General features: G+C 43.6%; 1 protein-coding gene and 1 long non-coding RNA gene across 4 annotated transcripts in view; both read right to left on the minus strand.

Annotated features, from left to right (window-relative positions):
- Nucleotides 1-2,042, minus strand: part of rreb1 (ras responsive element binding protein 1) — a 35,375-nt gene extending 33,333 nt beyond the window's left edge. For all 3 annotated transcript variants that reach the window (XM_023950420.1, XM_023950419.1, XM_023950421.1), the window contains exon 1: nucleotides 1,801-2,042. In XM_023950420.1, coding sequence (XP_023806188.1) covers nucleotides 1,801-1,840 — 40 coding nt within the window. In that variant the 5' untranslated portion in view covers nucleotides 1,841-2,042. The remainder of the gene's footprint in view (nucleotides 1-1,800) is intronic.
- Nucleotides 2,043-2,672: 630 nt separating this feature from the next.
- Nucleotides 2,673-7,703, minus strand: LOC111946693. The gene is made up of 2 exons (XR_002872428.1): nucleotides 7,267-7,703; nucleotides 2,673-6,349 (listed from the first exon to the last, which is right to left on the minus strand). It is a non-coding gene; the product is annotated as an uncharacterized LOC111946693 (long non-coding RNA).
- Nucleotides 7,704-13,212: the final 5,509 nt, after the last annotated feature.

Genomic DNA, 13,212 nt, shown 5'->3' on the forward strand with positions numbered 1-13,212 from the left:
GCTCCTGCAGCTGGAGGAGGTCCCACAGCTCTGGCAGCTGGACAAACGGGATGTTTCAACGTGTTTGTAAAAACACCACAATGCAAAGATGCAGAGGAGCTTTTGTGTGAAGAAGCTTCAAACTTTCTGCTCACGTTCTGGATGGAGATTGCACAACCAAGAAGCTCAGACATGAGAACAGACGGGAGCTGCAGAGACTAGTTAGACTAGTTAAATGACCTGCTGACACGTTCGACCATCTAACTGGATCTGGGGTGGAGGGGAGTGTGGAGGTTGCTGCTTCACTGTTCAAGTTCCTCAGCAGGGAGGAAGAGGAGGAGGGAGGAGGTGAAAATCCCTGGCAACCATTATTATCTCTAAGCGATTCAGCCGCGAGGCAGACCGAGGGACGAAGAGCCCATCCGTCCCTCCTCTGAGTCCAACAGCCGGGCCAAACCCCGACCGTCAATCATTGACCCGGATCAGCGATAAGAAACTCTTTGACACAGTAAAACCCGGTTATGGTGGTTATTCAACAGCCCCGTCCAGCATCCTCCACCACGGACAGAAACCCCCACGGCCACGCTAGCAGCTAAACTCAGCCGCTGAAAAGTTCACCAAGTCGGCTGTGTGAGGCCGGAGGCCGGCTAAAGGGTCAAAACGTGAAGGTTTGGGGTGGATGTGGGGCTGGGGGGGGGACGCCGACGGACAGAGAAGTCAGGCCGAGGAAGGGGGAGGAGGAGGATGCAACAGGCGTCACGTCGATGCTGCTGCTCGGAGGCGGCAGACAAGTCCCCGAAAGAGGGCTATAAAGTCGTTCAACAGCCGCGGGAGCGGGCGCACACCGACCGACAGAGAGCCCACGGTCACCGCGCATGCCCGTGGGTGCAGTTTGTGGAGGAGCGGGGCAGGCTTTATGGATAAAATGTCTGGGCAAGGTCACGGCACTGCCATCGAGCTAGCAGCAATTAGCATGGCTGCCCCGGAAAAGCGGGCCGCCAGTCCTTCAAAATAAAACCCAACTACGCGTCATAAGATTGTCACAAGCGGGCGTTTTATTTATCTTTTAGGTTATTGTAAGAAAAACTTGCAATAGCAATATTGCTTCAGAATAAACCACAACAGGCATGTCAGCTGATGATGACTTTACAACGTATTGATAAAACCATCGACAACACAGAGCAGCAATCAACACACCATATTTACGGCAGAAACTGTTAAATATATGAAAAAGAATATATGAAAAACAATGCGAGACATCAAACTGTCGACCTGAATCACTTAAACATCCATTGCAAACTTTGTTGAACTCGTTTGCATCAACAGGTGTTTTACTTTGAAAAAAGTGACAGGAAGTAGCGCCATGCCCTGCCGTTAGCTTGCTGTCTGGTAGCTTTACACATGGCCACGAGCAGCTCGGCTGCGGCCAAAGTGCAGCCGAGATACGGATGCTCGACTCCGGCAGAGAGCAGACTTTGACCCCCCTCCCCTGCCGTCGCCCCCACCACCGACCCCACACCAACCAACGGGGCGCAAACGTGCGCGCGTGGGATAAAAGTAGCCCCAAAAGTGGTAAATCAACAACAACTGTTGTCGATAATTATCCGAATGAGGAAGAGGCGCGCGGCTGAATTCCACCGCTTGGATGCGCATCAAACTAGGAAGCAGTGCGGTGGGGGCAGATGCCCCCCCCCCCCCCCTCCCTCACGGTCTCTCATCTTAGCAAGAACTTTACTTCGAAAGGTCCGAAGTCCCCCCCCCCCTCTAAAAATAAACAACAAAAAGCAACAAGCATCGATGGAGGCAGAGAGGCTGACTTACGGCGGACTTTGTTTGGGCTGGGCTGCTTGCGCCGAGACATCGTGGCGAGGAGGATGATGATGGTGGCGGCGTTGACGGGGGGGGGCCGCGATGATGATGATGATGAACGGCGGGGATGATGAAGAAGAGGGGGGGGGGGGTGGACCGAGAGGCTGTAAAGTTGCACCGAAGAGGAGAGGAATCAAAATGGCGTTTCCGAAGGGATGTGCAAACTTGGACAAACTTTACTCCGGCTTCTCCTCCTCCTCTCCTCTCCCCTCCCTCCTTCACCTCCTCCTCCTCCTCCTCTGCTGCTCTTCCTCTCGCCCCGTCGCTCTCCTCTCCCGGAGAAAAAGAGTTGAATCACGAAGTAAAGTGTTCGGGAAAGTGGCGGAGGGGAACGCAGTCTCCTCAGAGATGTGGTTCGGCTGGTTTCGGGTCCGGACTCCAGGCTCCGGCCCCCCTCCCTCCTTGCCTCGCGCTCTCTGCGTGTCTCTCCCTCTAAACCTGATAAGTAAAGCTCATCACGTGTTGTCTCTCCAGTCTCCAAGGGGACGTGGCCATCAAGCATCTCTGCCTTTCCGCACACACGGACGTTACTGGGTTACTGGATTACCAGTACCTCCTCTTCTCCTCCCGGTACCGAGCCACAACTGCATCCGTTATCACCCCCAGAACACCCCCCCTCGAAAAACCCAACTATTTACGCGGAGAAAACGGGGCCGTTTCTTGGTTTCTGTGACTTTGGTGGAACTTTTGCTCGACACTTTCCTGCCTTCAAAAGGCTCCGACAGCCAACCAGTGCGGTTTAAACGACTGCATCCCCCAAACGCCTTTCCACTCCAAAAAACATCCTCTGAAAGTTACTTTTTTGGCCCATTTACCTCTATTTCTCCTCTAAATGGGACTTTTCTTCTCTCCTCTGCCATGAAACTTCCAAAAACACACGCTGCAAAGCCGTTTTATCATCCGCGTTGACTTTAAAGATAAGAAACCATCGAACCACACTTTACAGGCTGAGCTGCTGCACCTCTCGCGAGAGCTGGAGGCGGAAGGTTTGAGGGACCGGTGAGCTATCGCGTGATGACACAAGGAGAGTGTGAAGGATGCCAACCGTCAGCCTGGGGGTTGGGGAGTGCTACTGTTTCCAGGGAGGTGTCCGGGAGGCAGTCAGGTCACTCCTGAAGCTTCACTTTTCCATGGACGGGGCCGAACGAGACTTTACAGACGGAGACCGAAAACTGTCCGTCACCTCCGAGCGGGAGACACGGAGCTTTAAGCAGAACCACCAACACAACTTTAGTTTGGCTGAGAAAAATTCAAACAAACTTTTTTCTTAATTAAAACAACTTTAATCTTTAAAGTTGAACAATTTTGTGTTTCTCATTTGCACAAATAAAGAAACTCACTCTTCCTGAAAGCCTCAAAAAGACTTTATTTAAAAGTCTTCTTTCATCAAGTGTTAAGGTATTTTCAAAATAAGAGTTGAAAGGTATTTGCTGTCCTTACCCAGTGTTTTCTTTGCTCACACTCTTTCAAGAGTCAAGCCTCCTGGATGAAATTCAGTTCTTAAAAAAGGAAAAAGAAAAAAACTTTGGGTTCTCATTCCAGATAGTTTTACTAAACATCTGTACTTCCTCACTCAAACCCAATTATGTGAAGGAATGATGGGAAGCTTTTCTTCAATAAGTTGCCCCAAGTGTGGAGCGCAATGACGTTCAGCTGAAAGTGAGCTGAGACTGTTGTTCTGAGAGCGACCAGAGTTCAGGGCGGCTCAGAAGCTGCGTTCAAGCGGCTGTTGAAAAGTTAACGTGCGTTTTAGGGCTCCACGCTCAGAACTGTCACGCTCACAGGTGGCTACGCAAGTTTTTACGACCGTTTCTGGGCTCTATGTACAAAACGTGTGCCCATTTAAACTTCCACTGCCAAAGTAACTTAAATTTTGTAGTGATGTGGTGAGTCACCAAACTCAGAGTGGTTTGACATTTTTACCAAGCCTCTCCCAACTGTAGGTGGGTGAAAGTGCTAATAAACAGTAGAAGAAGAAGCCCCTCCCTACTAGTACAGTGTGAACAGCATGAGCTGAACGCATGTTCTTGAACATGTCCCAGCCCCAGCCAAAGCAAGAGGAGCATGGGAGGAAACCAAATCCGGTGTGGACCAAAGCGGCCTGTGTGAATGGGGCTTTGATCCTGGTTTGATCCACACATGAATCGGTCTCCTTTCATAGTAGGATTCCTATCAATGATCGATGAAAGCCCAGCTGATATGAGACTGTCTCCTGTTCACTCAGCAGAGGTTTTATGACCCATTAAAAGGTCACTTTAAAAGCCGATCCAGACGGCAGAAACATCTTCCAACTTGACGGACAGGAGCTTCACCACAGCATGGCCTCGCCGTGCTCACGGCGCTGCAGGCCCTCCTGATGCACTCATAACTCACATTGTGAAACTGCTCTGTTTTGGGTTTACATTACTGAGTCCAGTAATGACCTGGTGGTGTTTTGGAAAAAGCAAAGATCATTTCAGAAGAACTGCAAGAGACTTCTGTCTGTGTGCTTTTCACGTTCACTGCTGCACTAAAGAGACAGACAGCTGTCAGTCAAACGCCTTGAGGTCAAATTATTTCTTCTTGGTGGTTTGTAAAGTTAAGGAATCAAACCTCAGCTCCATTTGACCCAAGTGACATAAATGCTGTTAGATTTAAACCCTGCTGTGTGAAAACAAACTTTTTTGACTCTTCAGAAGTGAAAAAAAAAACAGCAGTAGAGTTTGTAGCTTTGGACCTAAAGGCCACAGAAAAGAAGGTCACCTTCTGAAGGAATTCAGCAAACTTCTGCAGCCACATTTCCTCTGGAGTCAGAGAGGATGCTGAAACAGAACCAGAACTTTAGCAGAACCTTCTGAGCATCCAGTGTAACTGTGGATGCGTGTGAACAACAGCTTTCCTAAAGTTGTTTTTAGACGTCTACAGCTTTAACAGTAACTTAGTTAAAGCAGAAAGCTGAGTCATCGTAACTCTGTGATCGGCGGCTGATGCTCTTCAAAGCAGAAGAGGAAGTGAGGCTTTAAAATGATGGAACCCTTCAAAGCCTTTGAGAGTTTCATTAAAGGTCCCCAAAAGGATAAATGCAAAGATGAAAGATTCTGTTGGATTCTCTCACTATTTAAATCCAGTTTTGTTTTTGAGCTGTAAATTGATTCATTGTAAAAATTGAAAAAATCAACTGTTTATGAAGCAACATTTGATTGATTCTTTTGTCAATTCTCACAAAATCAACTTGGTATCAAAGGCTTTTATTGTGAAAACGACCAAGAACAGGTGTGCTAAGAAAAATGCGCATCATTAGGATATGAAGTGTGGGCGGAGCTCAACAAGTTCAGTCAAAAAATACTATTTTGGCAAACGATGATGATTCTCTACCATGTTTACTGAGCTGAGGGGGGTTTTGATCTTATCAGGCAATAAAAAGAAAACTTCTTTTTACGAATCAAACTGATATGATGTTGATGTTTTCTTGCAGCTCAGAAATATCTTCTCTGCACAGATTTTCAGCGTCTGAGAGCTTCAGAGGACCTAGAGTGTGAGAGAATGTTGTGAATGCAAACAGGCAGGATCCCAGCCGCATGATCTTCCTCCCCCAGCACCGTCAGGATGTGAGGTGTGCGTTCTGCCTTTGCTCGTGGACCGGGCCGTTCTCACTACGCCTGCAGCCTAAATTTAAATTGCCTCTCTTTGTTAAATTTAGTGCGAGCGGCTCCTCTCCTGGCTGCATGTCGGGTTGCTCTCCCACATTCCTGCCAGCCCTCCATCTCTGCACACAGACCCCTCCTCCTCCTCCTCCCATCATCCCCTGCCATCATCTCTCCTCCCATCACACCCCTCCTCCCCTGCAGGCGGCTGCAGCAGAGCAGGAAGAGGCTCTGCGCTTGTCTGGGGCTGGTTGGGCCTGTTGCTGATGAAGGATTTGGGTGTTTCCAGCAGACATTTTGAGGATTGCACTGGAAGTCTCTGTCACAGTCAGACCCCACCCCCCACCCACCCCCCATCTCAGTTTTTACACGAACCTGTGAAGTCCCAGCAAACGTTCAGCTGCAGAGGGAACATGCAGGCTGCATCGTGGCTTTCAAACAGAAACCCCCTCTCTGACATGACGAAAATGTGCTGGGGGGAACTCAAGTTTCACCCTCTGAAACTTGATGCTGATTGGTGAGACTTTGAGCAAACTGCAGCTTTGAAACGCCATCAGAGGCCGCTGATGTCTCAAACATGTCCGCAGCATCTTAAGGAGGAGTGCCGCATGCTGGCACGCTTTCTGCTGAAGGGAATCTCGGCGTCACGTCAGAACATGTGCTGAACTTCCTCCTGGATCTGGCAGATCCTTCACGAGCTCAGTTCCTACTGTGGAAAAGAGCCTGCTGCAGCCATATTTCCTGTGGGACTCTGAAACTTGGTGAGGAACTCAGTTCCACCGCAGGAAACAGGCCTGAGTGACGCTCCTACCCACCAGCAGCTCTCTCTTTCCCCTGCAGCTCTCCATGCAGATCTTTCCTCCAACTGTTCGTAGACCCTTAAGAAGAAAACACAGATGAGAATTGGAAGGAAACAGAAGTGTTTAGAGACTAAATGTGTTCCAACCTGTGTGAGAAGAGCTTCTTAAAAGTTCAATCCAGCAGACAAACAGCTCCATCTCCTGTTAAATCCAACGTCTCCTAAAAACCTTAGCATTGGACTTTAGCATTCATAAATCAAGAATTAAGATCCATCCATAACTAATTTATGAATTTAACTCTGATTTTTAATGGGTACAAGTCACATAGATGTCATTGCTGGGTCGGTTCACAATTTTCTTGTTTTAGGACTATTTTGTTAAACATTGTTATATTTGGTCAAGTTTTGATTTTTAAAACCAACTTTGTTTGGTTTAAAATCACGGTTTTCGTGTTACAGGCCAATTAAATTAAACAAAGCTGGAACTTTCAACGATGAAATGATGACATTTCACAGTTAAAGCAGTTTTTTAAAACGGTTTTACACAAGAAAAATACATTTATGTCAATTATGTGATAATGTTTACAAAATTCATTCATCTAATTTAAGTGATAACTTGAAGATTTATTCATTGCATTAAACCCATAGATTAAAGTAAGTTTATTAATCTGTCCATCAGGTCACAAACATTAACATTCCTGTTTTTATCTTGGTTTGAGGGAGTTGCATTGACCTACGCTTGTTATTGTAACAAAATTAAAACCCACTTCAGCCACAGGTTAACCATGAAAATCTATTGCCGTCAGCCATAACCCACATTTTTTAAGTTTTTGTTCAAAGGGTTCTATCAATAAAGTGTTGTCACATAATTCTGGTTACATCTTTATTGTCCAAAAAAAAAAAAAAGGTTTCTGTGACCTTGACTCATTCCTAACCCCCAGTATACAATCACAGGTGAGGGAAGATCGACTTCAGACTCTGATCTTCTTTCCCCACCTGACTGTTAAATGTCCGCCCTGCTGCCATCCGTCGCTCAGTCTCACACGTCAATGTAGACTTTTTAAGGCTATTGGACTTCAACTCTTCTCCTTGTAGGTACTCATTTGACCTCATTCCAGCGGAGACGTGTAGCCTTAGTCTTGGGTCCTCATCCCAAGTTTACACTTAGCCGCTGCTCCACAGAGAGATGGAGGTCACGACCTAAAGAAGCGGAAAGGACCACATCATCTGCAAATGGCAGACAAGATTTTGAGGCTCCTAAAGGCAAACTATGGAAAGTCTGCCCATGAATGTTATAAATGGAATCAGAGGGACCCCGGAGCATTCCGACTCACACCCGAAACCAGGGTAGGACCACACCCCTGTCCTCACCCTGGCAGGCCATTGTTAGAGCCACAGCCAGTTCTCACTTGTTGATTATCCTATAGACCTTTTTCACACTTCCGCATTTTTCGACCGGAAATACGTCAATGACGTGTAAAACAACTTCCTGTTAGCGTAGCAGCAGATATGAAGAATGGCAGAGTCGAAGAGTTGCAGTTTCTGTTGTGTTCCAGGCTGTTCGTCTTCCAACCAAAAACAGTCCTACCTTTCATTTCATTATTTTCTTCTGGATCCAAACCTGAAACCAAAATGGATATAGGCGATCCGAAGAGATGAAGGGCATAGTTTTAATGTAAACACAGGTAGCACCCTCTGCTGCCGGCACTTCGCTCCGGATTGTGGTGCGGCTGCGCCGTTCGTCGCCTGAAAAGTGGTGTTGCCCCGAGTATTTTCCCTTGGAAAAACTTTACTGCTCCTTTGAGAATGGAGTCAGTATATGACAGAACCTCAAACGTCAGGCTATGCAGCTGTGCTGTGAAGATGGCGACACGGTGGCTAAGCTAAGGCAGTAAATGGATCAGGACTACGGGACACACCCACCTGCAGGTAAGGTTGTTCATAATGTGTTTAGTTAACGCTAGTCAACTATGTGTACCGTTATTGGATAAATGCATTTCTACCTGAACAAATAAATGTTTATAATAAAAGCTGTTCATGCTCTCACCTATTTTAATTACATGTATTTAACTAATTTTGAGCATTTTGTCATTAACAAAAATAAATGCCACTGCCACTTTAACCATGCCACTGTTCTTTAGCACTGTTTAGACTACTGTTATTCTTCCTACTATTACTGTCTTTATATCTATTTTTAAGTCGTTTATTTATTATTTTATATGCTGCTTGCACTGTGGGGTGAGAGGAAAGCAATTTCATCTGTGCTGTATGTCTGATGGATGCAGCATACTTGACAATAAAGCTGACTTTGACTTTGAAATGAAATGTATTTGTAATTAAATACTTGACATACTTTTCAAAACATGATTACTGTGTTGTGTTGAAAGGTAGCATAAATATATTAAGACTGGTTTTTAATTTCTTTCCAGGTGCTCTGGATGAGGCTTTGATTACATCCATGACTTAGAAGCCAAGTTCCTTTGCTGGAGCCAGGAGACGATGTCATGGCGGACAAAGAGTTCCTCGTTCAAGACCTGCTTACTGACATTGGATCTAAGATCATGATTCCACCTTTTAAGCTTTCAGCTCCATCAGCAAGGAGGAAACAGAACAAACGCAGCCATCACCCGCCTCAGAATTATAGTGGAAAGAGTGATCAGCAGGATAAAGTCCTTTCACATCAGGGACTCTCCCGTGCCGCTCACACTGATGGGCAGTGTGAATCAGATCTGGCTTAACTGCCGTGTTTTGGCAAATGATCATGGACTTTTGTTTTGAAGAGTGAATTAATGTTTGGTATGTAAATAATGTATAATGTGCAAATAGTATGGAAAAATTTAGTGTTTCCACATATTCTTAAAATCTAATTAAATATAGTTGTTATATTCGTAATATTTTTCTGTTGAAATGAGACTTTGACTACACAAAAAAATTAGATGAACAAATAAAACAATTCTGGTCAAAATTGTGCCTCATTTAATTTTTAGGTATGCGTAACAACAACTGATTAATCACAACTCAAATAACATCAAACATTTACAATAAAAAATAACATTACAGATCAACAGTAAGACAGAAGGCTGAACTGATTGCTAAAGACAAGATAAGTGTAATTTAAGGTATGCATTCATGCATTTGCCATAATATATATCCAAGTTCTCTTTCTTTTCATCTGTGGGGGCTGCACCTGGCATAATCTGCTTCCAGATGCCATCATATATGGATCTGGCTGTGGTCCTACACAAGAGAAACACAACACACAAAAGTTAGACATAAGTGCATAACTACATTTAGATTTAATTCATTATATCTGCTGTAACCATAATTTGGTTAGTCATAAGATTAGAAAGAAAAACTTTCTGCATCCATCCAGTGATATCTGGAAACAATAAATTAAATAGGTTACAGTTAAGACATACTTATGTTGCTACATCAATGTAACATGAAACTATAACTTTCAGTAGGGTGACCAGATTTGAGTTTGTAAAAAAGAGGAGTGAAGTGAGTTTGTGAGTAATTGGTGTTCAGAGCTGCGTACATAAAGCAAATATGATTACATTTCATCTATGTTCAATGTTATTTTATTATATAAGTATCAAAAAAGAGGACATGTCCAGGAAAAGAGGACGTATGGTCACCCTAGTTTCAGAAAAATAATAAGTGAAGAAAGTGCCGCAACCGCAGCAAAATAAATGAACACGCATACGGGCAACTTAACATTTCTTATTTACAGCTTCACCAAATTTTTGGGTGTTATGTTAATCTCATGCCTTTTCACTTAAACATACACACAACATATTCACTGCGATGTGTTATACCTTATATTACAAATAACACCAGGATTTACAGTTGACGTAAACACACAGAGTTACTGTGATGCGGCTATGGCTAAGCTAGCTGAAGCTTACCTTGGTAATGGTGGATAAACTCTTCGTGGACGAATTTATATCCCTTGTCCAATTTATTTCCTTTAGTGGACGAATGCATCTTCACACTCTTCACCACATCGTCGCTGGTGAACTTCGGAACACAACTCAGGCTCTTCGAAAACACTCTAGGCTCGGCCATTCCTCTGCCAGCGAAGCACAAACCGGAACTATGTTTACACGTTGATGACGTACTTCCGGTTTTTGCGAAAAAGGTCTATTATCCATATTTAAACCAGAGATTATGTTGTTAAGGGGAACATATCAATTATTGAGCAGGAGTGCAGGAAAACGTCCCAGAAATGAAACAAAAGGAGTTTCTGCTTCTTCCACTTTAGAAGTTTAGAGATTTCCGACATTTGAGGTAAATGGGGATGGATGAATACACACAAAAGACATCAAGCAGAATGACCAACAGTGTGAGTTTATATTTTCAAACATAAAAAAATAGAAACAACTAGAAATTTAACTAGAAGAGCAATATTAGCAGCAACGTTAACAGGATTGAGTCATGCTGCTGTTAGCTTATCTTAGCTTAATTTTTCTTTGTAACATAAGCTAGTTTTTCTTTGTAACATAAGCTAATTTTTATTTGTAACATAAGCTAGTTTTTCTTTGTAACATAAGCTAATTTTTCCTTGTAACATACGCTAGTTTTTCCTTGTAACATAAGCTAGTTTTTCTTTGTAACATAAGCTAGTTTTTCTTTGTAACATAAGCTAGTTTTTCCTTGTAACATAAGCTAGTTTTTCCTTGTAACATAAGCTAGTTTTTCTTTGTAACATAAGCTAATTTTTCTTTGTAACATAAGCTAGTTTTTCTTTGTAACATAAACTAGTTTTTCTTTGTGACATAAGCTAGTTTTTCCTTGTTACATAAGCTAGTTTTTCTTTGTAACATAAGCTAGTTTTTCCTTGTAAAATAAGCTAGTTTTTCCTTGCAACATATGCCAAACTTCTATTGCTACCTGATCTAACGGCTACTAATCGATCCTTGCGTGCGTAAAAATCCATCTACTTCTGCAAAAGCGTCAGAATATGTTTTTGAATGTCAATAGCACAAATAAGCTCTCAAAGTGTTTCAAACTTAAATTTTTATATTGACAAAACAAAAAGACGTGTTAAGGATCAGGCCTGCACTATCCGTACTGTGCTTGTTCAATATGGGACCACAGGGCTGGGTCTACCCGATTCGGACTGCAAATCTTTTCTTCTTCCTATGTTTTGTTTGATGGTAGTTCACTAGTGTGCGAGGAAACAGAGACATTCACTGACACTTTATCAACTCCGTTAACGTAGACATGTCATTAATGGTTCATTTGGCTGCAAGAGCGGGTGCAGCAGCTCAAAGGGCATCTCCTCAGACAAAAATGCGCTCACTTTTCCCGTTGCCAACATAGCAAATAAACGTGATCTAAAAAGAGAGACGCTGTGTAGCTGTCATTTTATCACACATCGATGAGATTTTTATTGTCCACAATGACAATTTTTGATTATATTTTGTTGCATTTAGCTGATGTTCTTTTATTTTTCGGAGCTGTAATCCAGTCGGGGGAACCGTTCTGTTGTTTGGAAAAAGAAACATTTGTGTGATCATGGAGTTATCTGATGCTCAGACGGAATCGACAGTCGTGAAGGAGGCAGGACTGTTGGGAATTGCTACCGAGTTGATCTTTTTTTTACATTTACTTAATTTCTACTGTTTGTTAATGTACTGCAATTTTACAATCTTGGAACAACAAACATGAATTAATGAAGCTAATCTAATTCAATTTATATAGTTCATATTACCTGGCAACAAGAGGAAGTGACGTAGGATTTGTGCATGTGGGGACCAATGAGGCAGGCGTTACAGATCTTGTAGCCACACTTCCTTGGGACATATGCTAATCCCGCAATAAAACCAGAGGAGACCCCGAACTGAGATCTACAAAGGAATTTGGGTATCCATGATGACCCAAGAAAACAGGTCTACGGCATGAGTAATCACTCTTAAACACAGGCCCTTTTTGTGAGGCTTGAAGGTTACTTTCAGCCGGAGCTGTTCGGCAATCCCTAAAGTTATTTTCCTCTGATAGTTGTGGTGGATGTGGAAACTCACCCGAAGACCCCTGGTCCCACTGACACCAGGGTCCTGATTCTTTACCTGGTTGTGGTTCGCCACAGTGTCAATGTAGATGGAATGAAACTGAACAAGAGGGAGTTTGTTTGTTTCTTTCATTGTGTCACACACAGCGCTCTCAGGGAGAAGCAAGTCCTCTGACCAATATAAACTAAGGAACTCCTGCTGCTCCTCACTACACCATGTTTACCCAACAGACATTTTCAAACGTTTTCATTATTACTGCTTTTTTTTCTCCTCATGTCTTATTATTACTTCCTCCTGTTGGTTCTCTTTGTTTACCATGAAAAGTCTGTCATCATTCACACTGAACTGAACCGCACCAGAGTTCACCTGCAAGTGAAACAAGACCCTTTCCCACCTTCCCCATCATGAAGACCATCAGCATTGGCTTTACCAACCAGCTGGATTTAGTTTTAGCATTAAAGCATTAGCTCCTTTGTTTCCATTCTTTTGTCTGCAATTACTTTTTCACTGTTGACACAACTGATGTACTTCCAGCGGGTTCAAAGACAAAGAGTGTGTGTGATTATGGTGTCACCGGTGACATCTCTGGTGGTAAAGGGTCAATCATTGTCGGCTCTCTTGGTCATTTTGTGAGAGAAAACTTTGGTTCCATTTGCTGAAGTTTGCTGGTCTAAGTTTTCTCTGAAGAGCCACTGCGGAACATGAAAGGATGGTGATTAGTTCAGAGACAAACACACTCACACACATGTGCACACACAAAGACAGACAGACAGAGCTGGCAAAGCAGATAACATCATTACATCACTAATCCAATCACCGCTTTTCACTTCAACTGCCCACTTTTCAATTGAAATTAATCTGCTGAGGAAGCGCCGCCCCATCCTCCACACTCAAGCTGTTCCAGGAGGATTCACATCTCACTGTTTAG

This window comes from Oryzias latipes, chromosome 20 (genome assembly GCF_002234675.1).
Source record: "Oryzias latipes chromosome 20, ASM223467v1".
Taxonomy (NCBI): Eukaryota; Metazoa; Chordata; class Actinopteri; order Beloniformes; family Adrianichthyidae; genus Oryzias; species Oryzias latipes.